The sequence below is a fragment of the Dendrobates tinctorius genome, unplaced genomic scaffold, assembly GCF_039654945.1.
Source record: "Dendrobates tinctorius isolate UK_male_01 unplaced genomic scaffold, ASM3965494v1 ptg000114l, whole genome shotgun sequence".
NCBI classification, from domain to species: domain Eukaryota; kingdom Metazoa; phylum Chordata; class Amphibia; order Anura; family Dendrobatidae; genus Dendrobates; species Dendrobates tinctorius.
Window position 1 is genome coordinate 11,545,581 of NW_027361782.1, and position 27,066 is coordinate 11,572,646.

Sequence of the window (27,066 nt, forward strand, 5' to 3'; positions counted from 1 at the left end):
GATAGTCAGCATGGATTCAAAGTGATTCTGACATGTCACCTGGCGCACAATGACACGGCGGTGTGTAATCATTGTTTCACTGAAAGGTCGTGTTCACACGGTCAGTATTTCACATCAGTATTTGTAAGCCAAGCCAGGAGAGGAAAAGTCTAATAGAAACCCGTCACCACTTTCTCTACATTTTACATTATCACCCTCCTGGTTACAAATACTGATGTAAAATACTGACCAAATACTGAGTGTGTGAATGTGGCCTTAGGACGGATCACTTCTCTCTACCACTTGTAGTCAGGGTACCCTGGGACTGCATGTGACTGTGTGGCCGGTGGTATAAAAGGTCCCCCGTCCTTCTCCGGCCTCAGGTCCCCGCCATATGTATCTCAGGCTATGTTTCATGAGCAGCTGACTACGTCAGCAAGCAGCAGGCGGCCGCAGTGAGATGAAACCATTGCAACCAGCAACACTAGAGCAAGACACGTAAAAATGTGGTAACGTTTCTCCTTGTGGAGAGTGACAAGCATGTCAGAGTGAGGAGACTTATAGGCCATGCATGCTCCTCTGGGAAATTAAACATGCAAATTGCCTTTTCAGAGAGAAAGAGGATGTGAAGGCTTGCGCCACCTATGGGAAGTAGTGATTCTACAAGTGACTATCAACCCTTTACAAGAAACTATAAATCTGATGAAGAAAGTGAGAGAACAGTTGTTATGCAGATGAAGATTCACTTCCCATAATGGAGCAGACAATGTGCCGCTATACTGTGACCACTCATTTTACTATGTCCATGGTGAATCCCACCCCGTGTGTCTGTATGATGGCAAATAGAGGCGAGGGCCATGGGTGGGTTTGGCATTGGGGTCTACAGTGAATGTCCAGATATATAAACTTGGCACACACACGTCTGTTGTGGACACGAGAAGTGGTATTTTAATAAGGTATAGTACATACAGTTAATGACGTTTCGGTCTTATGACCTTCATCAAAGTACCCTGTATTGTACTGAACGCCTTGAGTGTGTGAGCAAAAGCCACAAAAATATGCAATGGAATGCTTATAGCCACTCTCCGATCCTTAGGTGCACAGTGCGTGTCTGAGCTGTGAACGCGGCGTCCGCCGTTTGTTCTATGTGCTGGTGAATGTCCAGTCTCCTCACTTTGATTTATTCAGTGATTTTTGCAGATATACCCCATTTTTTGATGAGATGTGACTTTTGTCCATATCGCTGTCTTTTCCATTCTTTTCCAGGCAGCACCTGGCAGGAAAAAGTGACCGATATCCGGAAACAAATGGAACAACATTCCCAGAAGCCAACGGCGGTCCTGCTGTCAGCGCTGGAGGAGACTGCATGTAGGTGCCGCCATCAGGAGAGGAAACGCTCGCACCCTCCCATCATAGAGGCGATGGGGTCACAGCAGGGAGAGGGAGTCCATGGGGCCATTCAGTGTTTCAGTTGGGTTTTTGGACCTCTGCTTCCTCTACTCATGTTTCATGTCTTAATAGCGTTTTGTAGGGTCGTTCCCAAATCGGTCCCAAAATATAATAACCAGAAGCCTCCAAAACAAGACAATGTGGATCTGAGAACCCGATTCCCGCACCAGGAAACCGTCCGGCAATCAATGATTTACCATTACTTATTGGCTTCACCGCAGAAGACATAGTGGGGTCTCTAGCTCCTGCTGATCAGGGCTGAATTATCGGCCAGTTGCCTCCTTAGACAGCGCATGTCCCGTCTTCTCACTGCCCATTACACATCAACGCAAATAGGTCACAGGAGCTGTAGATGTAGCAGAGCTGAATTTGCTTTGTGCACATGACAAATCAGTGAAGGAACCATCCATGGCAACATTCTGTAACTAATACTTTATACCAGGTATTCACATTATTTCCCAACTTGTTCAAACCTCAAAATTCTTCAAGGCCGAATCATCATCAATTCGACATGATTTTCTGCAGGTTTTTATAGTGATTATTTGTGCCGAATTCATTATATAAGTAGAGACAAAGGACCAGCAAATCTAAGCTAAGCTAGTGTGAACAGGTGCCAACCAAAAACATATAACTAGAAAAACTATACGGTTGCACCATGAAATACTAAGGGTAATAAATAATAATAATCTTTATTTTTATATAGCGCTAACATATTCCGCAGCGCTTTACAGTTTTGCACACATTAGCATCGCTGTCCCTGAAGGGGCTCACGATCTAAATGTATGTTTCCACGGGCCGTATTACAACCAGATTTGCTGCGGATTGAACACTGCGTACAGCCGCAGCGTTCAGATGTTACAGCATAGTGGAGGGAATTTTATGAAATGCCATCTCCACTATGCGTCCTAATACGCGGGTGACACATCCAATAACCGAGGATGCAGCATGTCTTTTTAGAACGCAGCATGTCTCTTTACCTTGCGGAGACACTCAGTCTCTGCAAGGTAAATAATCCGGTCTATGTATGTTCTGCCTTCTTCCACGTATGACGCTGTGTGGATTCCAGCATACGGCTTAACCTTTCATCCACTCCCAGTAACAAGACTGTATGGGTGCTTAAGTCTATTATTTATTGGGATGATATGGACAACAAGGAGAGATGATAACAGATGGTACAGTAGAACACAGTAGTAGATGAGATCAGGGATTGTTGTACAAAGTTGTAGATGATATCAGAGATTATTGTGCACAGTTATGGATGATTTAGGTAAAAACTATAAGAAACAGATATTGCAGCATGTCAGTACTGGTAGACAATATACAATACACAAATGCTTTCAGGTAATCACAGCAATACAAGTTAATATCACAACAGTAGCAATGATACAGGATGCTGTTATCTCGGTAGCATGCATTATATAGAAGCTGAGCAATACAACATACACATCAGTAAAAGAGAAAGAGATCTCTAAACAACTAATGGCTGCCAGCTTGCACTCACTGACAAGAGGATGCATATCCAGAGGATGCATATAACTAACATGCAGTGAAATAGCATTACAGAAGCTGAGCATGCATTGCAAACATCATAGGGGCCTCATTATGGCCCTAACACAGATGCATAACACATAATTGCATTAACTTTACCGGAATCCGCTTGTATAAGCAGTGGTTTTGCAAAGAGCTGAGCACATGTGAGCTACTCAGGAGACTGGCTGAAAATGGTTACATGTTGTTGATCAGGGAAGGAAGAAGGGCGGTTCTGAACAGATAACCATTTAGGGAAACAGAAGATACCAAACACATGAATAAGAAAGAGAAAGGCAACTATGACACCTAATTGCCATAGCTGGAACAGCACTTAAAACATCTTGCTGCACAGAATGGGCAGAACAATGTATGCGATGCAGTGTTACAGCATGTGTTCGATGAACACATCCGGAATCACTGCATATACAGAAGGGGGCTGGGCTTTGGGCGGAGCGGAGTTTGATACAAATAGAGAAAAAGGACCAACAGATCTAAGGCTAGTTTCACACTAGCGTTCTCGGGCGCAGGGCCGCCGCTTAGCTCCGCCCCTGGCCGCGCCCCCTCCTGTCAGCTCCTCCTAGGATCGCATGACGCTGCATGCAATCAGCGTACCGTTTTGGCGCTGCGCCCAGCACACAAAAATGCAACACAGCGCGTTTTTGTAGACTAGGGCGCAGTGCCAGCAAAATCATACCAGTGCACAACCAGTGCATGGTCAGCATACCCAACGCTAAGTATAGGGTACGCTGATCGCATGCAACGTCATGCGATCCTAGGAGGAGCTGACCAGAGGGGGCGCAGCCGGGGGCGGAGCTAAGCGGCGGCCCTACGCTGCGCCCGAGAACGCTAGTGTGAAACTAGCCTAAGCTAGTGTGAACAAGTACCAACCAATAACCATATAAATAAAAAAAACTATAAAGTTGCACCATGAATTACTAAGAATGATTACAATGATTAGAAGAACATTGAAACTGCATTACTGTCATAGAAAAAGGGGAAAAAAGGAAGAACGCTATATAATGTATGTGTACTGTCTTAGAGCATAGATTGGCCAATATATGGTAATCTAGTGTACCAGGTGGCAACCAAAAAACATATAGCTAGATGTGCTGGTCCTTTTTCTCTATTTGTATCAAACCCTTTTTGGCCATTTGCACTCCCACTCCCATCAGCCACAGGTGATTTTAAGTAGTTAGCTGGTTCCTTCCTGCCCCATACATTGTTGGCTGTTTTTGCCCAGGAGAGGTGACATATGAGGACAGGGACGCAACTTGTGGAGAATGCCTTGACATTGGCAGTTGGGCTCACATATATTGGCCAAGCTATGCGCTAATTACCTTCTTTTTTTACTGTAATTTTTTATAGCAATTTTGCATATTAATATTTCATATTCATTATATACCTTTTTTTTTCCTTCTTTCTAAATTTTCTATGGCAGTAATGCAGTTTCAATGTTCTAGAGTAATCATTCTTAGTATTTCATGGTGCATCCTTATAGTCTTTCTAGCTATTCATTATATAATTTGCTCTTGCTTTTAGTTTATCACATTGTGTCTTGTACTTTTTTCCTTTTCCAGACGTTTTAGTCTAAATTCATCATTTGTGAGTAGGGATGAGCCTTCCGATATTGAAATAACGCAAATATCGGGCCAATTTCCGATATCGGATTTCCGATTCCGATATTTTTTTCACATCGGAAATCGGAAATCCCTACTAACCATAAGCATAACCCTAACCCTACTAATCCTAACCCCTAACCGTAACCCTACTAACTATAAGCATAACCCTAACCGTAAACCCTGACTCTACTAACCCTAACCCCTAATCCTTAACCTAACCCTAACCCCTAATCCTAACCCTAACCAACCCTAACCCCTAACCCTACTAACTATAAACATAACCCTAACCGTAAACCCTGACTCTACTAACCCTAACCCTTACCCTAACCCTACTAATCCTAACCCCTTACCCTAACCCTACTAACCCTAACCATAACCCTAACTAACCCTAACCCCTAACCCTAACCCTACTAACTATAAGCATAACCCTAACTGTAAACCCTTACTCTACTAACCCTACCTAACCCTTACCCTAACCCTACTAATCCTAACCCCTAACCCTTACCCTAACCCTACTAACCCTAACCATAACCCTAACCCTACTAACTATAAGCATGACCCTAACTGTAAACCCTTACTCTACTAACCCTACCTAACCCTAACCCCTAACCCTTACCCTAACCCTTACTCTACTAACCATAAACCCTAACACTACCCCAACTAATCCTAACCCAAAGAAAAAACACTGCTGTTAAGAAGATGGCGACCAGTTTTCCTGCTATAGCTTTCGCTCTGTGCATTTTTCTTGCAATTTTTTTTTTGCTCCTCTGCCTCTGCAAACTCCTTCCCCATTATCCTGAAGTGTTTCCCCTCCATTTTATCCATTATATAGCACTGTAGTGGTCATTTTGTAATTCCGATTTTTTTCTCCCATTGACTTGCATTGATATCGGAATTTCCAATACGATATCGGGCAATATCGCTCATCCCTATTTGTGAGTTTTTGAAATTTAAAACCAAATTGATGAATTTGTCAGAAGAATCCTTCCATGTTATTATACAGCTGTAGAGGAAGCTGATTGGAAGGATTGTGCCACTTTTTACTCAAACATTGTGCGACCTTAATTTGATGCAAAATTATATGAATCCGTGCCATAATATATACAGAAGACACAATAACACGGCAAGACTGTTAGATGACACTAATTGATTAAAAAGTAAGTTTCCAGACTTTATTAAAATACACTAGTACAATGTCGTTGTGAATTAGATGTCTCATCCCCAGATGTTGCACCCAGTGACAAACTCATCTCTGCTACCACTGTTTGTACAGCATGATCCTGCAGATCCCTTAAAACCATAGGTTCATATTAAGCAGTGATACATTGTTTCTGTCCTGTACATGTATGTTCTGGTTTTCTGCAGAGCTCCCGAGACTCCCAGTGCAGAATATTATGTGAACCCGTTCTTTACTTTTTCCCGCAGGGCTTTTCAATCTCCGCGGACAGGATATTCCATATAATCCGTTCTTCTATTCGTACTCCCTGCTGACCACCGACTCCATCAGGTAGTGAAGCCACAGCTGTGATAATCACGGGAAGTCAGAGACACCTGTGGGGGCTCAGGTTTTCATTCTCCGTAAATAAACAGAAGTTTCATATTCATTGACAGCAATCAGTGATCTTGAAAATTGTTGTGATTGGAAAGACAAAGTCTATTACAAAGATGCAGAATGTTTACTAAACAGTGATTATGGTGAATTATATATAGATGGACAACCCCTTACGGGTACCGGACCCTCCGGATACATTAGTGACTCCTACATCTTGCAGATTATTCGTGAATGGCAGCCGGATCCCTCCAGACGTTGGCACCTACTTAGCTACTGATTGCTCAGCCTTGATGTGCGTTCAGATCCTGGACTATGATAAAGTGCGGGAAACAGTGACAGATTACGTGAAAGGGAACGTGAAAGTCTGGATCGGATCGAGTTACACCAACTACGGAGTCTATGAAGTTATCCCTAAGGTAAATGCCAGAAATTTGAGAAATCCATAAAATCGTCCTCTCAAACATCCACGTGCGTCAGTGACCCTTTGGTACGGCCCGGAGATTTTCACCCGCCTAAATACAAATCAATGTCCCACGTCTGTCATTAGCAGATGTAGCGAGGGCTCCTCTCAGAATGGAAATTACTGTACAAATGTGATAGAATTATGATACAAATATTGAGACGCGTTTCCAACCTTCAGATGTATTTCTCCTAGAGTAAACTTGTGTCTGAGAATTATTCTCCCATATTGATGACAAAAGCTGTGAAAACGGAGAAGGAGCAGGAATTATTAAAGCAATGTCACGTAAGTAAAATCCGCGTCCGTGGGAGAATTTTACTGTGTGACTCGTATAATAAGGCGGCTGTGGAGGATAATTGTCATCCGGAGCTACGCTCGTCACTGGCATCCTGTACACGGTAACTGTGCTGCCCTGAGCTGCGCTCAATGCCTTGCTGACATTAAGTAGAAGTCAACCCCTTCCCAGGCTCAGACTGACCCCATGAGGAATCATTGAGGACGCCTGTGTGAGCAGTTGGGGCCACGATTCAGCTTTTGACCCGTGGTCCTCTCTGATCAGAATAAGCTGTCCAGTGTGTACATGAAGAATAACACGAATTCTGGAAATTATGTGACCTGTATCTTGCATTTCACCAGTTTTCCCCCCTGCAGACTCTGTCTCTAATGTTCAGTTGCTTGTAAGCTAGTGGGTGGATATGAGCTGACAGACTTGAGGGATTCCTGCTCCCCTGTCTCTGTAGCACATATTCAGGAGTAGCAGCAGCATAGAGGAGGTTATGTAGTAGTACTGAGCAGTATAAATGTGAATCTAGCACTACAGTGAGGGTAAACACTTACTAGAAAGCTGAAACATTGCACAGTGGTATTGAGCAGTGTAAATTCAAATCCAGCAGTGGGGTGAGAAAAAACATTCACCAGAAAGCAGCAGTATGGAGGACATTATACCGCACAGTACTAAATGTGTAGCTATCAATCTTTGCTGTACTGACATAAAATACTTACTAAAGGGGAATATCAGCATGGAGGACATTACATAGAATTTAGCAGGGTAGATGTGAATCCAGCTCTGAAGTAAAATAAAACATTATACAGCAGGACTGAGTAGTGTAGCTCTTAATGCAGCTCTGAAGTGAGAGAAAACACTTACACAGGGAACTGTGTTGTTGTTTTATAGTATCTCTCTGGTGTTGTCTCTCACTTTGCACCACCCAGACTTTAATAGGCAGCTGTAATCTGAGCCATCAATGAGCTGGCTGCCTGTACTAGTAGTAGAAATATTAATAGGTGCCAGTAGTACAAGTGGTAGGAGTATCATAAAGTAGATGAACTTCAGCTGTATTTCAGAGTGAATGATGAGTCCTGGAGGTGGAACAAGTGGAGAAGTGGCTCATAAGTGGAAAAAGAAGCAGATTTAATGTGTATTACAGAGTATCTTATATTTGCTTGTAGAATTGATTTGTGGAAAATGTTTTGAAATGACATAAACCTTTTACAGTAATTCCACACTTTGTATTACTTTTTATTAATATCTTTAGATCCGTGATGCTGTGGCTGTTGTCGAATACTTACTGTGGCTGGAGAACAACGTGCCAAAAGGCATGGTGACCGAGATAAGTGGAGCGAGTTATGTCGACGGGCTGCGAGCGTAAGTGTTCTTGATAATTAGGGAAGCGGCGCTAAAAAACGGCATTGATCACATGATGCGAAGGCTGCACTCTAATAGGAGAGAACGGAAAACGTCCTGCAACAGGCGATGTGCCGCGGGTGGTGCTCACATCCACTATTAGAGGTAAAGGAGCTGAGCTCCAGCGTTGCACCGACAGACAACCGCAACTCCCTGCACGCAGCTCTGCTGCGTCATCTGCATCTCAGGAAGAAGCCGACGCTCATAGATGGCACATGTGGAAAACTCTGCACTGAGGATTCACCGCACAGAAAGAACATAAAAAATGTCATTTTCTATCTTCAGGCTGCAAGAACATTTTAAAGGACCCAGTTTTGGAACGATTTCTGCTGGAGGCCTCAACGCCGCTCTGCCGCACTACAGGTAACAGCAGACACATGTAATAATGACAGATCAATTGTGAAACTTTTATCAGAAAATGTATAAAATAGTATTTTATTTATGGGGAATCCACATAGGAATGAAGAAGTCACCAGAATTGTCCATCACCGATGCAACAGTGGAATCACAAGGATGGAGACCAGCGGGGTCCCATCAGGTTGTGCTCAGTTACTCCCCTAGTACCGCCATATGCTGCAGTACTGCCTCTGTGATGGCTGCGTCCTGTGTTTCAGGAGGTTCCTGTTTAGCATCTTATTAATCACTAGATGTAATCGACACAATGTATTAATAAAATCCTGATGTCAGAAATCGTCTTCATATTTTTCAGACCAGATAATCAGACCGACCGTAAACTCAGTGCAAAAGAGATGTATCTGGTGGACTCCGGGGGGCAATACTAGTGAGTACTCGCCATGGGAGAGGAGACTGCTAGGGTCACACAACGGGGGGCTCCGCCATGTCAGGACTTCTGTATTATCACCCTCCTGGTTACAAATACTGATGTAAAATACTGACCAGATACTGAGTGTGTGAACGTGACTTAAGTGGTAGAAACACAAAAGTAAGTGTACTAGCAGGAAAAGTAGTAATAATAGTAGTATCATGAGTAGTAGTAGTAATAGTCGTTATGTAGTAGTAGCATCACTAGTAGTAGTTATAATACTAGCAGTAATATCATTAGTAGTAGGAATAATAGTAGTATTCCGTTAATGTAACTAGTAATTATAGGAGTAGTATTAGTAGTAAAAATAATTGCAGTGATGGTGATATCAGAAATCGCAACAGTACAAATATTGTAATAGATCAGGGGTGGGGAATCTTATTTCTGCCAAGGGCCATTTGGATATTTATACCATCCTTCGGGGGCTGCACAGACTCCGCCCACAAACTACATCCTGACTCTGGCACTGGTGTCAGGACGTGATCTTTCATTGCATACCCTTCAGTGTTCAGTAGTGATCACTGTGTGTGTGTGCTAACAGAGCAAGAAGAAATGAATGAGCTGGTGGCAATCAAAATACAGCTCCCTGCCCAAGAATGCTGTTCCTGAGAATCTGCCCGGGGGCCTGATCAGTGTCAGACTGGAGTGGTTTGGGCCCACCAGGCCTAATGGGTACTAGCTGCAGAGTCTTCCCTTAGCTTCCATCTTGTCAAGCTGATAATCAGGGAATGTTTTCCCACTATGTACCTGTCCAAACAATCAAAACGCTCATTTGTTGGGTGCAATGATTTATATGCTTGATTTAAAAACATCCTTATCGGAAGCAGATAATTTTGTGTAAACAAGACAAGTGCTGCTGAGAACAATGATATTTCATAAGCACAGAAAGATTGTATTAATTAGACATGTGCCACATACACACACTAGACACATGACACATACACACCAGTCACATGCTAGAATACATACACAACAGTACTAAGAAAATATAAAGCTGCTCTCTGGATTGTTTAGAATGGCACATCTAGAAAATTGGAACTGCATTACTGCCATAGAAAATAGGTAAGTGCTATATTATGGTCTTGGGTTCAAATCCCACCAAGGACAACATCTGCAAGGAGTTTGTATGTTCTCCCCGTGGTTGCGTGGGTTTCCTCTGGGTTCTCCGGTTTCCTCACACTCCAAAGACATACTAATAGGGAATGTAGATTGTGAGCCCCATCTGGGACAGCGCCAATAATGTCTGTGGATTTAATGGCGCTATATAAGTAAAATAAATACATATGTACATAATGGAATTTTAGAAAATTGGAAATGCAATATTGCTATAGGAAAATTTACACACCACTCACGCTAGACACAGGACAGATGCACACCAGTAACATGCTAGACACAGGCACACCAGTCACAAGCTAGACACAGTACAGGCACACCAGTCACAGGCTAGAGCCAGGCACACCAGTCACACGCTAGACACAGGAACACCAGTCACATGCTAGACACAGGACACATGCACACCACTCACACACACTAGACACATGACATACATATACCAGTCAAACACACTAGACACATGACATACACACACCAGTCACACACACTAGACACATGATTAGAGATGCAAGGACCCCTGGATGTTCTGGTCTAGCCGAGCAGTTAAAAAAAATTTGGGTTCAGGTACCAGAATAGTACCCGGATCCCATTCACTTGAATGGGGGCCCGAACATCCAGTGTTTGCCATACTGTCTTGTGTATGACCACGCTGCAAACACTGCTTCTGATCAGCTGTAAAATCATTACCGCCGGTCAGACAGCCACAATTAACACGCTGTCAAATTACAGCGTGAGCCCGCAGCAGTGATCAGTGGTATAATGCTTACCTCCAGTCACTGGCATCGGCTAATGGAACTACTGCTCCCATCAGCCTACGCCTACCCTGCTGCTGCTAATAACAGCAAGAGCAGAAGCGGCTGATGGGAGTATTCATCAGCCTGCACGCTAAATAAATAATTAGAAAAAAAAACGGCATGGGTTCCCCTGTATTTTTGATAACCAGTGAGGCAAAACTGACAGCTGGGGGCTCCAACCCTCAGCTGTCAGCATTAGCATGGCTGGTTATCAAGAATAGAGTGGTCCCCACTCCGTTTTTTTAAATTATTTAAATAATTGTAAAATACAATGTGAGATCTCCCCCATTTCTGACAACCAGCCTTGCTAAAGCTGACAGCTGGGGGGCTGGTATTCTCAGGCTGGTAAGGGGTCATTGAAATTTCCCCTCCCAGCATAAAAACAGCAGCCCACAGCCACCCAGAAAAGGTCCATGTATTAGATGCACCAATTCTGGTGCTTTGCCCGGATCTTCCCACTTGCCCTGTAGTGGTAGCAAGTGGAGTTCATATTTGTGGGGTTGATGTCACCTTTGTATTATCCGGTAACATCAAGCCCATGGATTAGTAATGGATGCATCCGTCCAGGCTGAAAACCACTGATGAATGAGCTGTATCCGTGAGCAGCGGTGACAGCATTGAGGTTACCGCCCATCACTGAGGCTGTTTTATCAGCCAAGCTGAACTGAGGTGACCTCGGTGAGATCACAGCTAGCACCGTGAAAAAGTCTCACAGTGCAGCGCTGAGGTCAGAGAGTTCACCACAGTTTACTTTGAGAAATTTCTCCAGGTGAACTGCAGTGAACTCACCACTGCACCGAGAGGTTCCCCCCCCCCACTTTCTACAAACAACCCATCGTTCCACTTTCTCCACACAGCCCCTCATCATCATCTTCCTTACGCAGCCCCATTAAAGTTACATTAACCCTTTCCAAAATACATCCTCAGATCACTCACACGGAGTCCCTGGTCCTCATTCCCATCTGTATAAGGGTCCATTGTGCAGCACCTCAGTCCTCTCCTCACATGGCTTCATGATGCAGCCTCATTTCCCTTCTCTCAAGCAGCCTGAGCACATCGCAACTTCCTGCTCTTTGGTCTTCATTGGACTGAAGAAGGCCCTGTCCCTTCCGGTGACATCATTCCCTCCAAAAATCAACTCCGTTGTAGATGCTCCTGTGCTGTGTGTGCAGTCTCAAGGTCTGTGCTGCTGGCTTTGCTGTGAGTATGTTATTCCATACCCGGTGCCGGCGGGCCATCTGCGCTGCTCAGCAACAAGTGATGTGAAGTGAGTGCTTTCTCATCAGTTGCTCCTGCCCGCTTCTATTGATCTCATCGATCACTCCGCAGCGGAGAGTGGTGAGCGCAGTGAGAACAATAGAAACCGGCAGCAACAGGGTATGAGAATGCACTCACATCACATCACTTGCTGCAGAGCAGTGCAGGCGGCCACTCCGTGTATGGAATACAGGGCAAAGCAGGCAAATGAAGGGGGCAAGAGTTGTGGTGCTGGTCGGGGGGACCCACCGGAGGATTCTCCGGTTTCCCAGTGGGCCAGTCCGATCCTGGGCCTGATAGAAGATCATCGAGGGCCGTAAATGGCCTGTGGGCCTGAGGTTCCTCACCCCTGTAATAGATGATCGTAGTCATGGTCGGTGCATGAGCAGTAACAGTAGTAATAATTGTAGTAACATCAGCCGCAGAGTGACCGCTTGTAGCTGTAATTCCAGCTCTAAAATTAGTAACATTAGTAATTATAGTCTCAGCCATTATACTGGTAGTAATGGTAGAACCTGACACTCAGTAATAACATTTACTCTGTAAAGCTATTATTTTTCATCTGGTTTTCAGTGATGGGACCACGGACATCACCAGGACGGTGCACTGGGGGACGCCGACGGACTTTGAAAAGGTGAAATGTTTGTTCTTTGTGAGATTAACCACAATGAGGATTCAGGGAAGATTCAGGCGACACCATCCGGTCCTAGAGATTATGTGATCGTCTTTATGTCGTGCTCAGGGTTTCCTCCTGTCACGCTATAAAGTCTGAGGCTAAGAGCTCATACCCATCACCATAAAAAATCGGTCCGATATCGGTCCAGAAAAGTGGGACTTTTTCTTGTGAATACACTGTTTTGTGTTTTTTTTGTTTGTTTTTTTTGTTTTTATAGCACCTAACATCCGAATGATATCCAATTTATATGCAAATGCAATCTGATTGCTATGCAATTTTGACTAGAGCTTTTTCATAAAGTGATTCTCTGTCGTTTAGACAGGAAATATTCTTCAAGATATATATAGAATAGATGGATACAAAAATAGTTATAAAGATTTCAGTCACGTATATAATTAGTACAGTGTATGTGCAGCTTTCTGTATATGTGTTTTATTATTAAAAAAAAATATTTCTGAAAAAAAAATGGCGTAGGATCCCCCAAAATTTTATTAACCAGCAGAGGGAAAGTAGACAGCTGGGGCTGATATTTGTCGTCAGGGAAGTTGGTAATAGCCATGGAGCTTCCCAGGCTATTAATATCAGCACACAGCTGTATACTTAACCTTTACTGGTTATTCGAATGAAAAACCCCAAAGAAATAATGGCGTATAGGTCCCCCTGTAATTGGTAACCAGCAAAGGCTAGGCAGATAGCTGCGGGCTGATATTAATAGCCTAGGAAGGGGCCATGAATATTGGCTCTGTCCCAGACTAAAAACATAATCTCCAAGCCCCCCCCCAGAAATCCATAAGATGCACCAAATCTTGCAATTAGCCTCCTCTCTTCCTACTTCACCTGGTGCGATGGCAAGTCAGGTGATAGTATTGGGGTTGATGTCACCTTTGTATAGTCAGGTGATATCAAGCCCAAAGATTAGTAATGGAGAGGCTTCTATAAGACAACCCCATTACCAACCCCATAGTGATATTATAAAAAAAATAACACCCAGAATAAAGTCCTTTATTTTAACAAATGACACCTACTCCTTTAATGAATCTTAATTAACCAAAAACACTTATACTCATCTTATGCCCAGTTCACAGCAGCTAAAGTCCCATGTAAAATAAATTAAAATAATAAACAACCATATTCCTCACCTGTCCACCGAGAAGATAATAATCCAATTGGCCAGGAACTCATCTAGATCTGATACATCTAGCTGGCAGGCTGCATTGTTGCATGATGTGACTATATAGCCTGCCATCAAGTAGAGACACTGAGTTGCGTGTGCTTGCTCAGCTCAGTACCTTGCAGTGACATGCTAAAGTTGAGTAAAGTTCATATCCAATGAACTCGTTTCACCTCACTGATGTCACCACCAGCATGAGAAAGTTCTCACGCTCATGGTGCCATCGGAAAGGTTATCAGAGTTCGGCGTTCATTCTGACGTCATTGAGTTGACCTGACTCTTAAGCTCGATGACCTTTCTAATGGCACTGCTATCGTGAGAACTTTCTCATGCTCATAGTGATGTCAGTGAGGTGAAACGAGTTCATTGGATACGAACTCCACTCAACTTTGTCACATCACCGTGAGGGAGTGAGCTGAGCAAGCATGCACAGCTTAGTGTCTGTGCTAGATGGCAGGCTGTGTAGTCGCATCATGCAACAATGCAGCCTGCCATCTAGATGTAGCAGATCTAGATGCATAACGGGCCATTTGGATTATTATCTTCTCGGCAGACAGGTGAGGAATATGGATGTTTATTTTAATTATTTTACAGGGGACATTGGCTTCAGTGGATTGGTGTAAGATAAGTATAACTGATTTTGGTTAATTAAAAGTCTATAAAGGAGTTTTTGTCATCTTTTACATACTAACATAGTAACATAGTTTTGAAGGCTGAAGGAAGACCTTATGTTCATCTAGTTCAGCCTACTTTTAGTGCAGCTGTTCTGCATTGTTGATCCTGGGGAAGGCAAAAAACCCACAGAGTAGAAGCCAATTTTCTCCATAGGGAAAAAAATTCCTCCCCCTAAGCTGGGTCAACCATCTACCTATAATATTATGTTATTCGTAACCTTCTATACTGTTACTCACAAGAAAAGCATCCATTCCTTTCTTAAATTCATTCAGTGAGTTGGCCATCACCACTTCCTCAGGAAGAGAATTCCAGAGCCTCACTGCTCTTACCATGAAGAACCCTCTTCTATGCTGGTGCAGAAATTGTCTTTCCTCCAAACGAAGAGAATGTCCCCTTGTTCTTGTCACAGTCCTTGGTACAAACAGTTCATTGGAGAGATCTCTGTATTGCCCTCTGATATACTTGTACATATATATTAGGTCTCCCCTAAGTCTTCTCTTTTCTAGAGTAAATAGAAATAATTTTGATAACCTTTCTGGGTATTGTAGTGAACCAACTCCAATTATCATTTAAAGGACTTTATTCTTGGTGCTATTTTTTGGACAATTTGACTAGTGTAGTAATGCTGGTGTAACCTTTGGGCTTGATGTCAGCGGACAATACAAAGATGATATCAACCCCAATACTATCACCCCACTTGTCAACACATCAGGGCAGAGTGAGGCTAAGTTGGTGCCAGAGTTGGTGCATTTTATGAATGTGCCATTTCTGGGGCAGCTAACAGCTGATGTTTTTAGTCTGGGAGGAGGCCAATATCCATGGCCCCTTCCTAGGCTGGTTATTAATTATGGGAAAACCCTACATCACTTTTTTGGGGGGAGGGGTCCCCCATTTTAATAACCAATATAAGCTAAAGCTTTCCGTTTGCTAGTTAATAAAATGTCAGGGGAAGCCATGCCATTTTTTTTCAGAAAATACTATATTTATTAATTAAATACATGTACAGTAAGCTGCACACACACTGTACTAATTGTACTTGTCACTGGCATTTATCTATCTATCTATCTATCTATCTGTCTATCTATCCTATGTGTATATATATATTCTAGTCTGACGCTATATGTGGCTGCTGAAATGTGGGGTATTCAAGGACATGAGTGGATAAAAAATCGGACAGCACTCGCATGGTCTGAGTGACGTGCAATTTTTTAATTTTTTTTTTTACACCCATGACTTGCATTGATGAATCTCATCTGAGATACAAGGACAATTGCAGAATGCCCAATCTGAGCTGAAAAAAACATTGCAGATGAGCAGGGAGTCATAGATTATCATTGGTCAGAGTGTAATCAGATTTTTTTTTTTTTTTTAATCGGATTGCTATCTTCCATTTTTCTCGCAAATTAGTATGAGCCCTAACAATGATATTATTGGAAAACTTGGCAAAAATGGTGAACTCAGGATGTTGTGACTGCAGCTCCCTGTGTCACTACTTGTACTGTGTCCCCCACACCCAAGAGGGTCTGTCTGAACAAATCGATTCTATAATATCTCATGTAGCTAAAAGACTATGTGCACATGGAGGTTTTTGAAAAAAATTTTTGGGAGTGGGGCCGCCTTAAAAATTGCTTAAAAAAACTCTTCAAAGACTCTTCCAATTCATTTCTACTATAAAACCACTCTGTCACATTTCATCTTTTCAGCATTTTTTTTTACTTCAGGTATTAATAAACGACTGATTGGAGAAGATGTCTGAAGAAGTTTCTTCTATAAAACTCATCATTACTGACGGCCTCAAAAAAAAAAAAACACCTCCATGAGCACCCAGCCTTAGATAAGCTGGATGCCTTGCTTCCTAATGTTGGAGGACTCCAACCTCTGACTTCTGTGTTATCTCTGTCCTATAGGAGGCTTATACACGTGTCCTCATGGGGAATATCGAGCTGAGCAGACTGGTGTTCCCGCCTCGCACTGCCGGTATCTTCATTTTATTACATTCTGTGGGTTTTGTTACCATTGTCATCCTGATGTCCAGAGGATCTCATTGCTGCAATGACTCTGACCTTAAGTAACGGAGAGTATCGACATGTCCCCTTCTATAGTGCAGAGCGGGGGGGTGTAGTATCTGGTAATATATCAGAAATGGTGAACCAATGCATAAATATAGAGCAAGGCCATTCTCAGTGACTAGCCCATCACCCACAGAGCAGAGACCACGTCGTTGTTGTTGCTGGTCGCCATTATTAACAAGTACCTGGCCCTGTAGGGGTCCTAATAATCATAAATGTTTCCTGCTAAATATTCCTTTAAGTTCGGATGATAAATAATTTAATAGAATTTCCCTTTAATATCTTCGAATCTATTTTTTTGTATTTGACCTTAAAAGTATTTGATAGTGTTGTTGCCACGTAATGTTCTGAGATGCTGTGCCTGCTCCAAATTAAATAGTAAAACCCAAGTATGTACAGGAGAGAAGTACCACCAGATACTTATGTACCTAAGCAGAAGTCTGTTTATTACATCAGCGGTCAGGGATTATATAGGTTTTTACTGAACACACATTGTACAATATAATTGGCTCAGTTTATTGCTACATAAGTGCTGGCATTAGCTCACATACATCTCATGGGCTAAAGTTAAGGTGTGTCTTAAAGTTCTTGCACGTGGCTCTACTTCTTGACTTTTACTTCCCTCTTATATCTAAAGGTCCCGTTACATTTAGCGATGCAGCGGCGATCCGGACAACGATACAACCCGGTCAGGATCGCTGGTGCATCGCTAAATGGTCGCTAGTGAGCTGCCAAACAGGCAGATCTCACCAGCGACATAGCAGCGGTCGTTCTTACATGTCACACGCAGCGATGATGACGACTTCCGCCTGCATCCATGCGTCGCTCGTCGGCGCCAGTGGGACGCCAACGAGAAGAAAACGGCCCAGGATGTTCTCGCGCGATCAGTGATATCCAGCGAGGGAGCCGGTCGGAGGTAAGTGTCACATGTAGCGAGATCGCTAGCGATATCACTGTTGCGTTACAAAATCAGTGACGCTTTAGCGATATCGCTATGTGTAAAAGGCCCTTTAGTCCCTTAGACAAAGATATTTCTTATCTCACAGCATACACAGACTCCTTTCTTGGAAAGCAAGTAGATGCACGTAGAATAACCAAAATGGAGTCAGGGCAGTTAAATAACTCCTGCTCTCACAATGGTGACCGAAAACAATCCACCCCACCCCAGGTAGTGTGACGGATGCTTGTTCCTTTCTTATTTTCAGGCAGAGCCATTGAATCGATAGCCAGACAAGCACTATGGGAGGTGGGATTGAACTTTGGCCACGGCACCGGACACGGGATTGGAAACTTCTTTGCTGTCCATGAATGTAAGTGAACCCCTGGGAACAGCGGCGTGGAGGGAGCAGTTAGGATAGATTCACATGTCGTGTTTTTCATGCTTTTTTTGTGAGAGACAGACTATGGCTGAAATGCTCTGCATTTTAATTTTTTTTTTTTTGCGTAGCTTTTGATAGACTTCTTTTTTGCTGCATTTTTTGGGCTGCCAAAAAGATGGAAAAACACAAACGCTCCATGTGGACGACTTCTTGGTAGTTTGTTACTCTGTATAATATTTATATTGCTACTTGTGCATTAATAACTATTGTGACTCGGGCTCTGTCCTCTTCTTTCCAATGTTTCTATTTCTCCATATTCCTGGATATTTTAGGGCCTGTCGGACTTCAGACCAACAACATCCCTCTGACAAAAGGCATGTTCACATCTATCGGTGAGTCCAGCCTCTGATCGCCGACTTTTACTGCAGGTGGTTACTCTTTGTCCTGGATATATATGGGGGCCCGGTGCCCAGCAGGCTATGATACACTCCTCAACACTGAAGTAGCCGCACAAAGGACGAGCTGTGAGACCATGCAAGGATGAAGCTGGTGTCACTAAGATCTGCAAATGATCACACAATACAGGATTTTGCTCCAATCTATGACAAGTGGGAGGAACATAAGAGCCGGATAGAAGGCACAATTTTTTTGTATCCACGTGAAATCTGTAAATTTTTCCCTGTCCTGTGGGAGGATCGTGCACTTCCTCCGGTTCTCTATGTGCCAGGCATCGCCACTTGTCACAGACTGAGAGGGACAGAAGCCTGAGAGGTCTGGTTATCAGTCCGCCAGATCGCAGTGTCGGCAGAGGTGGCAGCTCCGATCAGCATTACGTGTCCCTGATGTTTGGAGAATAATGACAAAGCTAGAGGTGCACAGAGGCGAACCTGCAGGGGCAAAACGTCAGGTTTCAAGGATGGTGCACTGTGATCCTTTGTTCTCCCAGTAAAATCAGATATTGCAGGCCCAGATTTAGGGGGGGGCCCAGGCCCTGGGCCACCCACCAAGTGGGGGACTTCCACCAATAAAGGGATAAATATCTCAAAACATGTAACATACACGTCTCTTTGCTGGAAACCGTTTCTAATGATAAGGAACATTTAACAAAAGAGAAACTATTGAAAGTGTAGGGACCTGGCTACAGTCCTACATCTCAGTGGCTGGCGCAGAGCGGCACAGTCATGGCACCTGACCTGCGTCAGCATCCACTGACATGGCTAACCAGACTTCCTTAGTACCCTGTACCTAATTCTTAGTCTTATGGCATGCGGCAGCATTCTCCGATCCTAACAGAAGCTTTTGGGCGCTACCTATTCAGCTATATGATCGCTACCTCGGATTAGATCAGATGAAAGTTTGTTCAGCTACCTTTGAGGAAGGAGGCGGAGCCATGATGTCGGCGCGAGAAGATGATTTTCCACCGTGGAGCGCGGCAGGACTTCACTGGAATGGATCTTCAGTCACTGAAGAAGATCCAGAGGGGAAGTAGTTCAGTCTTCACAGTGTCGCGGTGGGTGAGTATGATCTCTGTCTGTGTGTGTGTGTGTGTCTGTCTGTGTATCTTTCTTGCAGCTCCTGTCCTACACAGTACCATGCTGTATGTACAGCTCCACACTATATCCTGCATTACAGTGTGTCTGTGTATACTGTATGTATATAGTGTAGACCTGTTTACAGTTTAGTGCTGTGTATACACTTTATACAGCACCTCAGCCTCTATTCTATATACAGCCAGCACAGCAACAGCCTCTGATATATACAGGTAAACAACCTCTGATATATACAGCCCGGCAGCAGCCGCTCATATACTGTATATACAGTGTGTGTCTATATATATATATATATATATATATATATATACTGTATATATATATATATATATATATATATATATATATATATACAGTCCAGCAGCAGCCCCTCATATATATAAAGCCCTGCAGCAGCCCCTCATATACTGTATATACAGTGTGTATATATATATACACAGTCCAGCAGCAGTCCCTCATATATATATACAGCCCAGCAGAAGCCTCTCATACATATACAGCCCAACAGAAGCCTCTCATACATATACAGCCCAACAGAAGCCTCTCATACATATACAGCAAAGCAGCAGCCTCTGACATATAGAGCCCAGCAGCAGTCTTTGATATAGACAGCCCAAATTTCTACAATATACAGTACATACATATATACATACAGTATTTTAATCTTTAATTCCCTTTCAGGACTTCAAGGGTTGACAAAGTCATTTTATTACTTTTTGATTACCATCATGGACAATCGTAAATGAGATCGGCAAAGACATCGCACAAGAATTTGGGAGTCTGGGGCTTCTAAAAGATGTAAGTCAAAAGAAGCAACAATGAAATCAACAGAAGAGATAGCGAAGACAAGAAAATTGGACGAGTTCTTCACTGTTCATTCAAGGAAAGTGTCGGAATGGAGTAATGACCTTGTAGAATCTGATCAACCTGACAATGCTTCAGTGGAAAAGGTTGTTGATCCTGGCAAAGAAAAGGCTGAAGTAGTAATGTGTACAACTGAAGAACACAAAGAAAAGGAGACTGATAGTGGCACGTCCTATGAAGATGGTGAAGTTGAGGGCCCACCAGAGGACGATGACATTGGACTTTGGCCATCCATTATTTCAGAACAGATGTGAGATTAATGGCTGAAAAGGGGTATATCAACAATCCAGCACTGTGATGAAAGTTTGTTCATTGCACATTCGGTTCAGCAACCTAGAAAGGACTGCAATATTCCAAGAATGTGCACACTTGGGCCTTTCCGTCATCAAAATCATAATGGAGAAGTCATAACGAGGAATTTGTTATGCTTCTCTCCCTCTAAAGGATGCATTTACTGCTTCATGTGCAGATTGATGAGCTTTATTACAGCATCTGAGTCTTCTCAGCTTTCATCTAATGGATTCTGTGATTGGAAACATTCACAAGAACGTATAAAAAGTCATGAGCAGTCAGCGGAACATCTGAACTCTACAATTGCTTTCAATATGAGGTTAAAAGCGATTGGGCTAATTGATACGGAGCTAAGACAATAGGTCGAGGCTCAGGAGCATTATTGGAGGTCAGTATTGAAACGAGTAGTAAATGTTATTCAGTTTATTGCCGAGTGTAGCTTAGCATTTAGAGGAGATAATGAATTGGTTGGATCACCTAGAAATGGAAACTTTCTGGGCATTCTTGAACTCATCGCCAAGTACGACGAATTTCTTACACAGCATATCAAAACTCAAGCCAATTGCTGCAAGGGTCATACAAACTACCTGTCATCTACAATAATGGAAGATATCAATGTAATGGGCGAACAAGTCCTCAGGGAAATTATTTCTCGAGTTAACAAATCAAAATACTACTCCATATCTTTGGACTCCACACCCTATGCAGCTCACTTTGACCAACTTACCCTTGTATTGAGGTATACGGAGAAAGATGGCCCTGTGGAACGCTTTGTAACAATCATGACAAACAAAAGCCATGGCGCCCAAGACATGTTCAATACCTTGTTGGAATTTTTGAAAAGACATGACCTAGACCTGGGAAATTGCAGTGGTCAAAGTTATGACAATGCAATAAATGGCAAATACAACGGCCTGCAAGCCAAAGTGAGAGAGAAGAACAATCTGGCATCCTGGATTCCTTGTATGGCAAACTCTTTAAATCTGGTTACTAAAAATGCTGTGGAAAGCTGCTCGAGCGCTGTACATTTTTTTGACTTCCTTGAAAAGCTGTTCCTCTTCTTCACAGTTTCAATGCATCAGCATCAGCTCCTGACTGAGGCTTTGAAAAATATTGACTCAGCAACAGCATTGACTCTCAAATGTGACACAACAATGCGTTGGTCCTGCAGAGCTGATGCTACTAAAGCCCTTAAGCATGACTATCAGCAGATTAAAGATGTAGTTAAACAGATTGCTGATGACTTCGAAGAAAAAAGCTGTGCACGGTGTGAAGCAGAAGGACTGTTAAGACAAGTAAATCAGCTTGAAATTAGTATTAACACCACCTTATGGAATGATATCCTGCAAAGAACAGATGATACTAGTAAAAATCTACAACACGCAAAACTCGATCTAAACACTGACCAGCTTAAAAAACTATGTTGCATCAAATCGTGACTCCTTCAAAATTTATGAGAAGCAAGGCGAAGAGCTGTCTGGTATGAGTATGTTCAGACGATAACTCGACACAGGCGACGAAACGTGTGTCACAATCCATTGGATTATAGCCATATGGAAGAAGTACAACTCAGCCCTTCTGAAAAATACAGAACAGAAACTTTCTTGCCTATCATTGATCAGTTTATCGCTTCTCTTGACCAACGTCTTCAAGCATATAAAGATATATCAAGCAAATTTAGCTTTTTTTAGCCATCTGAAAGAACTGTCTTCAGACGAGCTTAAGGCCACAGCAGAGCAACTTCTCGGGTCTTATTCAGATCACTTGGACATTATATTTATCCATGAACTATGTCAGTTTGTAACATTTGCCAATTTATTCACTGATGAGGAGCGAAAAGATATCAGCACTGAACTTTACATGTACAAGATTATCATGGTAAAGGTTGGGCAGGACACGTTCCCAAATATTGGGATAGCTCTAAAGATATATCTAATTTTGATGGTAACAAATTGCAGTGGTGAGCATTACTTCTCAAAACTCAAATTAGTTGAAAACCGATTAAGGACATCCATGAAACAGGAACAACTTGTAAATTTGGCATGAGCATCATGAGCATCGAGTCAGATCTACTGCGTGAATTGGACTTTAGTGACATCATTAGTGATTTTGCAGCATGAAAATCAAGGAAAGTGCCTGGATTGTAAAAAATTAAATGATTTTACCTCAATTACTCTGCGTAAATGATTTTTTTAAATAAACTTGCATTAGTTTCATTTTGTGTTTTTGCATTACATATTGCAACACCTTGAAAAATGGGCCTCCCTCCAAAATGGGCCCAGGGCCACCCACCTCTTAAATCCGGCCCTGCCGAGCTCAAGGAGTCAGTGTCTACACAATGCGTCAAGAGGCGTCTGCACAAAATCATGGCTATAAGTCGAACGTCCGGCTGTAGCTGCTCCATTGACTTCACACTATAGATTTCAAAGGCCACCATGTGCAGAGCAAGACGGCAATGGAGGCTCGAGTGGCGGTCCGTCCTCTTCAGGATTGAGTCTAACTTGTGTTTTTGATGCAATAATAACCGGAGATTGGTGTGAAAAAAACATGGGCAACGCCATGAAGAGGCCTTCATAAGGGAACGTCACACTGGCCCTACTCCCGGGATTATGGTGTGGTGGGGGGTCATAATTTCCGATAGCCGGACCCCTCTAATCTTCATTCCAGGTCACTAACAGCTCGGGATACATTGATTTCGTTGCTGCCATTTTCAACACGACTATATCAGGTCTCATGTCCCTCGCACTACTGTGAACACCTGTGTGGCCTAAACCTGCTCTCGCGGCTGCAGCGTCTCCGGACTTGTCTCCATCAAGCACATCAGGGATGTTATTGGTCGGTGATTATACAAGAGGCGCTGTGGCTGGCGCTATTACAGGGGCACTATGGATGGCTCTATTACAGGGGCGCTATGGGTGGCACTATTTCATGGGCGCTGTGGCCGGCACCATTACAGAGGCGTTGTGGCCGACTCTATTACACGGGGGCGTCGTGGCTGACTCTATTACACGGGGGCGCCGTGGCCAGCTCTATTACACGGGGGCACCGTGGCCGGCTTTATTACATGGGGGCGCCGTGGCCGGCTCTATTACAGGGGCGCCGTGGCCGGCTCTATTATGGCGGCGTTTTGGCCGGTACTATTACACTGGGTCTTATACCTTAACCGCAGCTTTTTGGTTGAGCTTTTGTGGATACAATGGGTGGTGACTCTAAGACTGCAGCCTTCTCATCCTCCCACCTTCACTATATCTTTCCTTTTGTTTCCTAGAACCCGGCTACTATCATGATGGAAGTTTTGGGATTCGTATTGAGGATATTGCTGTGGTGGTGGAAGCAGAGACCAAGGTTTCCTTTTTACATCCCTTTTTTATCTATTTTTTCGCTATGTAGAATAATATAAGGGCACGGAGTATATAAGAGTTGTATCTGACAAAGAATGCATAACTATTAAGTACGGATGAGCGGACCTGTGGAAGTCCCGGTTCTGGTACCCGACTCTAATTTTCTTGTAAAGTTTGGTACCAGAGCAGCACCCAAAATTGAACCAAAACTCGAACCCCATTGAAATCTCTCTCTCTGTTGCTTCGTTCAGAGGGGGTATGCTGCTGTCTGTATACAGGCCGCAGTGGTTGCATTGACTTGAACTTACGGCCTCGTAGACACATGCAGTATGAGCCTGTTAGTTCAGGTTACGAGACCCGCGGACGGTCTGGCCACTGTAGACCATGAAATACATACATCCGAACCTGGCCTTATAGTCAGAGCTTGAAGAGGTTTAAGACCTAAACCTGAGCCTCCCCAACTTGTTCCACCATCATGAGTCGTATGGAGGAGGATGGGGCTGATGCTGGCAGCCATGCCTCATCGCTCAGGCCTCTTGTTCCCATCCAATGTAAAATCTCCTGTTGCACTAAACTGTGCGCCATCCGGTGCAGACATCACCTGTAGTGATGAGCGAATAGTGAAATATTCGGATTCGGGAAAATCAGCACAAATTATTTCTAATATCCGTGTATTCGTAATGAATCCAATGCAAGTCAATGGGAAAGTCAAATATTTTTCTGCTGGACCCAACAAACAGGTCTGGGGGCCTGAAAAAAAGCTGAAAGGGATGGGAAAAAGCTAAAACTAAATGGGAACAGCATGGAGAAGATGCCTGCATGCCTTTCTGACTCACAGCGCGTGATAAATGAAAATCCGACAATTCATCTGCTGCACACGGGAGCAGACAGGATAGAATAGACAGATTACATGCAATAAATACACATAGAATAGATATACAGTTGTGCTCAAAAGTTTACATACCCCAGCAGAATTTTTGGTTTCTTGGCCTTTTTTTTTTTTTTAGAGAATATTAATGATAACACCAAAACTTTTTCTCCACTCATGGTTAGTGGTTGGGGGAATCCATTTATTGTCAAACTACTGTGTTTTCTCTTTTGAAATCATAATGACAACCCAAAGCACCCAAATGACCCTGATCAAAAGTTCACATACCTCATTTCTTAATACAGTGTATTGCCCCCTCTACCATTAATGACAGCTTGAAGTCTTTAGTGGTAGTTGTGGATGAGGTTCTTTATTTTCTCAGATGGTAAAGCTGCCCACTTTTCTTGGCAAAAAGCCACCAGCTCCTGTAAATTCCTGTACTGTCTAGCATCAAGTATTTTGCACCTGTTTGCAGCATTTTTGCTATATGGGCTGGCTGCATCCTGTACTGCATTTGTTCAAATACATTGGCAGGTAAGTGGTGCTGCCCTTTTTCTGCTGTATTTTTGAATTTTTGGAGGATTTTTAGTCCTCTTTTGTGGCTTTGCTATTAGTCTAGTGATAGGACTCGCAAGCGTATGTCCTTGACGTTGGGTTGCGAACTTGCATCTTGGCCAAAATATTGACCAATACCTCACATATTTATATGTATTTTGTGCACTTTATTTTTCAGGGTGCAGCTAAGCCCAGCACTTTGGGTCTTGTATACAGGGGTGTTCACATGGGAGGCATTTAGAGAGTGCTGGCCAGCCCGCCTAATCGAATAGTAGGGGCATGACCAATAGGCTGAGAACCAGACACTATGCATTACCTACATGTTAACAGTGCCCTATTCAGGCCTTTATTGTGCAAATGTATACTAAGCAGTCACCCCCTCCATGAATGGGTAGGTGGTGAGTGGCTATTTAGTATTTTGCACCTGTGTTTTGCAATATCTTTGCTATATGGGCTGGCTGCATCCTATAGTGCATTTGTTCAAAGACCTGGGCAGGTAAGTGGTGTGGCCCTTTTTTCTGCTGTATTTTCCATAACGGCACTGCTAGACTCCAGAAGTTTAGTGACACTTGTGAGGGCCACTTTTCCTTTCAAACTGATCCCGGGGAAAAAGGTCGCCGTTCGGTGCATGCATGGTGATGCAAAGGACTACCCTATGGCCAGAGTGGACATTGAAATGGTCCACAATACTGAGTTCCATGAGGTCGGCGTCATTCGGGACTTGTTGCACCCTATAATTATAGGTCGGGACTTTTGTTTATTTTGGGATCTTTAGGGGAATGGTTCTGAAGTCGCTGGTGCAAATAGGCAACCAGTGAACCCTAATAAGGTATCACCACACCCAGAACCAGACGGGTTTCCCTTTTGTGTCCTTGTGGGGGATAAGGAGGAAGTGTCCCCTGTGTCTGACATTCTGGAGTGACAGGTGAGAATTTTGGGACTACCCAACATAGGGACTCAACTCTGAAAGAAGCCTTTAACCCCTTTACCCCCAAGGGTGGTTTGCACATTCATGAACGGGCCAATTTTTACAATTCTGACCACTGTCCCTTTATGAAGTAATAACTCTGAAACGTTTCCATGGATCCCACTGATTCTGACATTATTTTCTCGAGACATATTGTACTTCATGTTAGTGGTAAAATTTCATTCAAATAACTTGTGTTTATTTGTGAAAAAAATGGAAAATTGGTGAAAATTTTGAAAATTTCACAATTTTCCAACTTTGAATTTTTATGCCCTTAAATCACAGAGAAATGGCACACAAAAAACTTAAGTAACATTTCCCACATGTTTACTTTACATCAGCACAATTTTGGAACCAAAATTTTTTTTTGTTAGGAAGTTATAAGGGTTAAAAGTTGACCAGCGATTTCTCATTTTTGCAACACCATTTTAATTTTAGGGACCACATCACATTTGAAGTC

General features: G+C 43.1%; 1 protein-coding gene across 1 annotated transcript in view; it reads left to right on the plus strand.

Moving 5' to 3' along the window:
* Nucleotides 1–27,066, plus strand: part of XPNPEP2 (X-prolyl aminopeptidase 2) — a 92,001-nt gene that overhangs the window by 47,923 nt on the left and 17,012 nt on the right. The window contains exons 9-20 of the mRNA XM_073589861.1: nucleotides 1,246–1,347; nucleotides 6,003–6,084; nucleotides 6,350–6,545; nucleotides 6,785–6,874; nucleotides 8,125–8,234; nucleotides 8,559–8,636; nucleotides 8,983–9,054; nucleotides 12,834–12,894; nucleotides 16,690–16,759; nucleotides 18,057–18,161; nucleotides 18,503–18,562; nucleotides 24,144–24,220. Coding sequence (XP_073445962.1) covers nucleotides 1,246–1,347; nucleotides 6,003–6,084; nucleotides 6,350–6,545; nucleotides 6,785–6,874; nucleotides 8,125–8,234; nucleotides 8,559–8,636; nucleotides 8,983–9,054; nucleotides 12,834–12,894; nucleotides 16,690–16,759; nucleotides 18,057–18,161; nucleotides 18,503–18,562; nucleotides 24,144–24,220 — 1,103 coding nt within the window. The remainder of the gene's footprint in view (nucleotides 1–1,245; nucleotides 1,348–6,002; nucleotides 6,085–6,349; nucleotides 6,546–6,784; nucleotides 6,875–8,124; nucleotides 8,235–8,558; nucleotides 8,637–8,982; nucleotides 9,055–12,833; nucleotides 12,895–16,689; nucleotides 16,760–18,056; nucleotides 18,162–18,502; nucleotides 18,563–24,143; nucleotides 24,221–27,066) is intronic.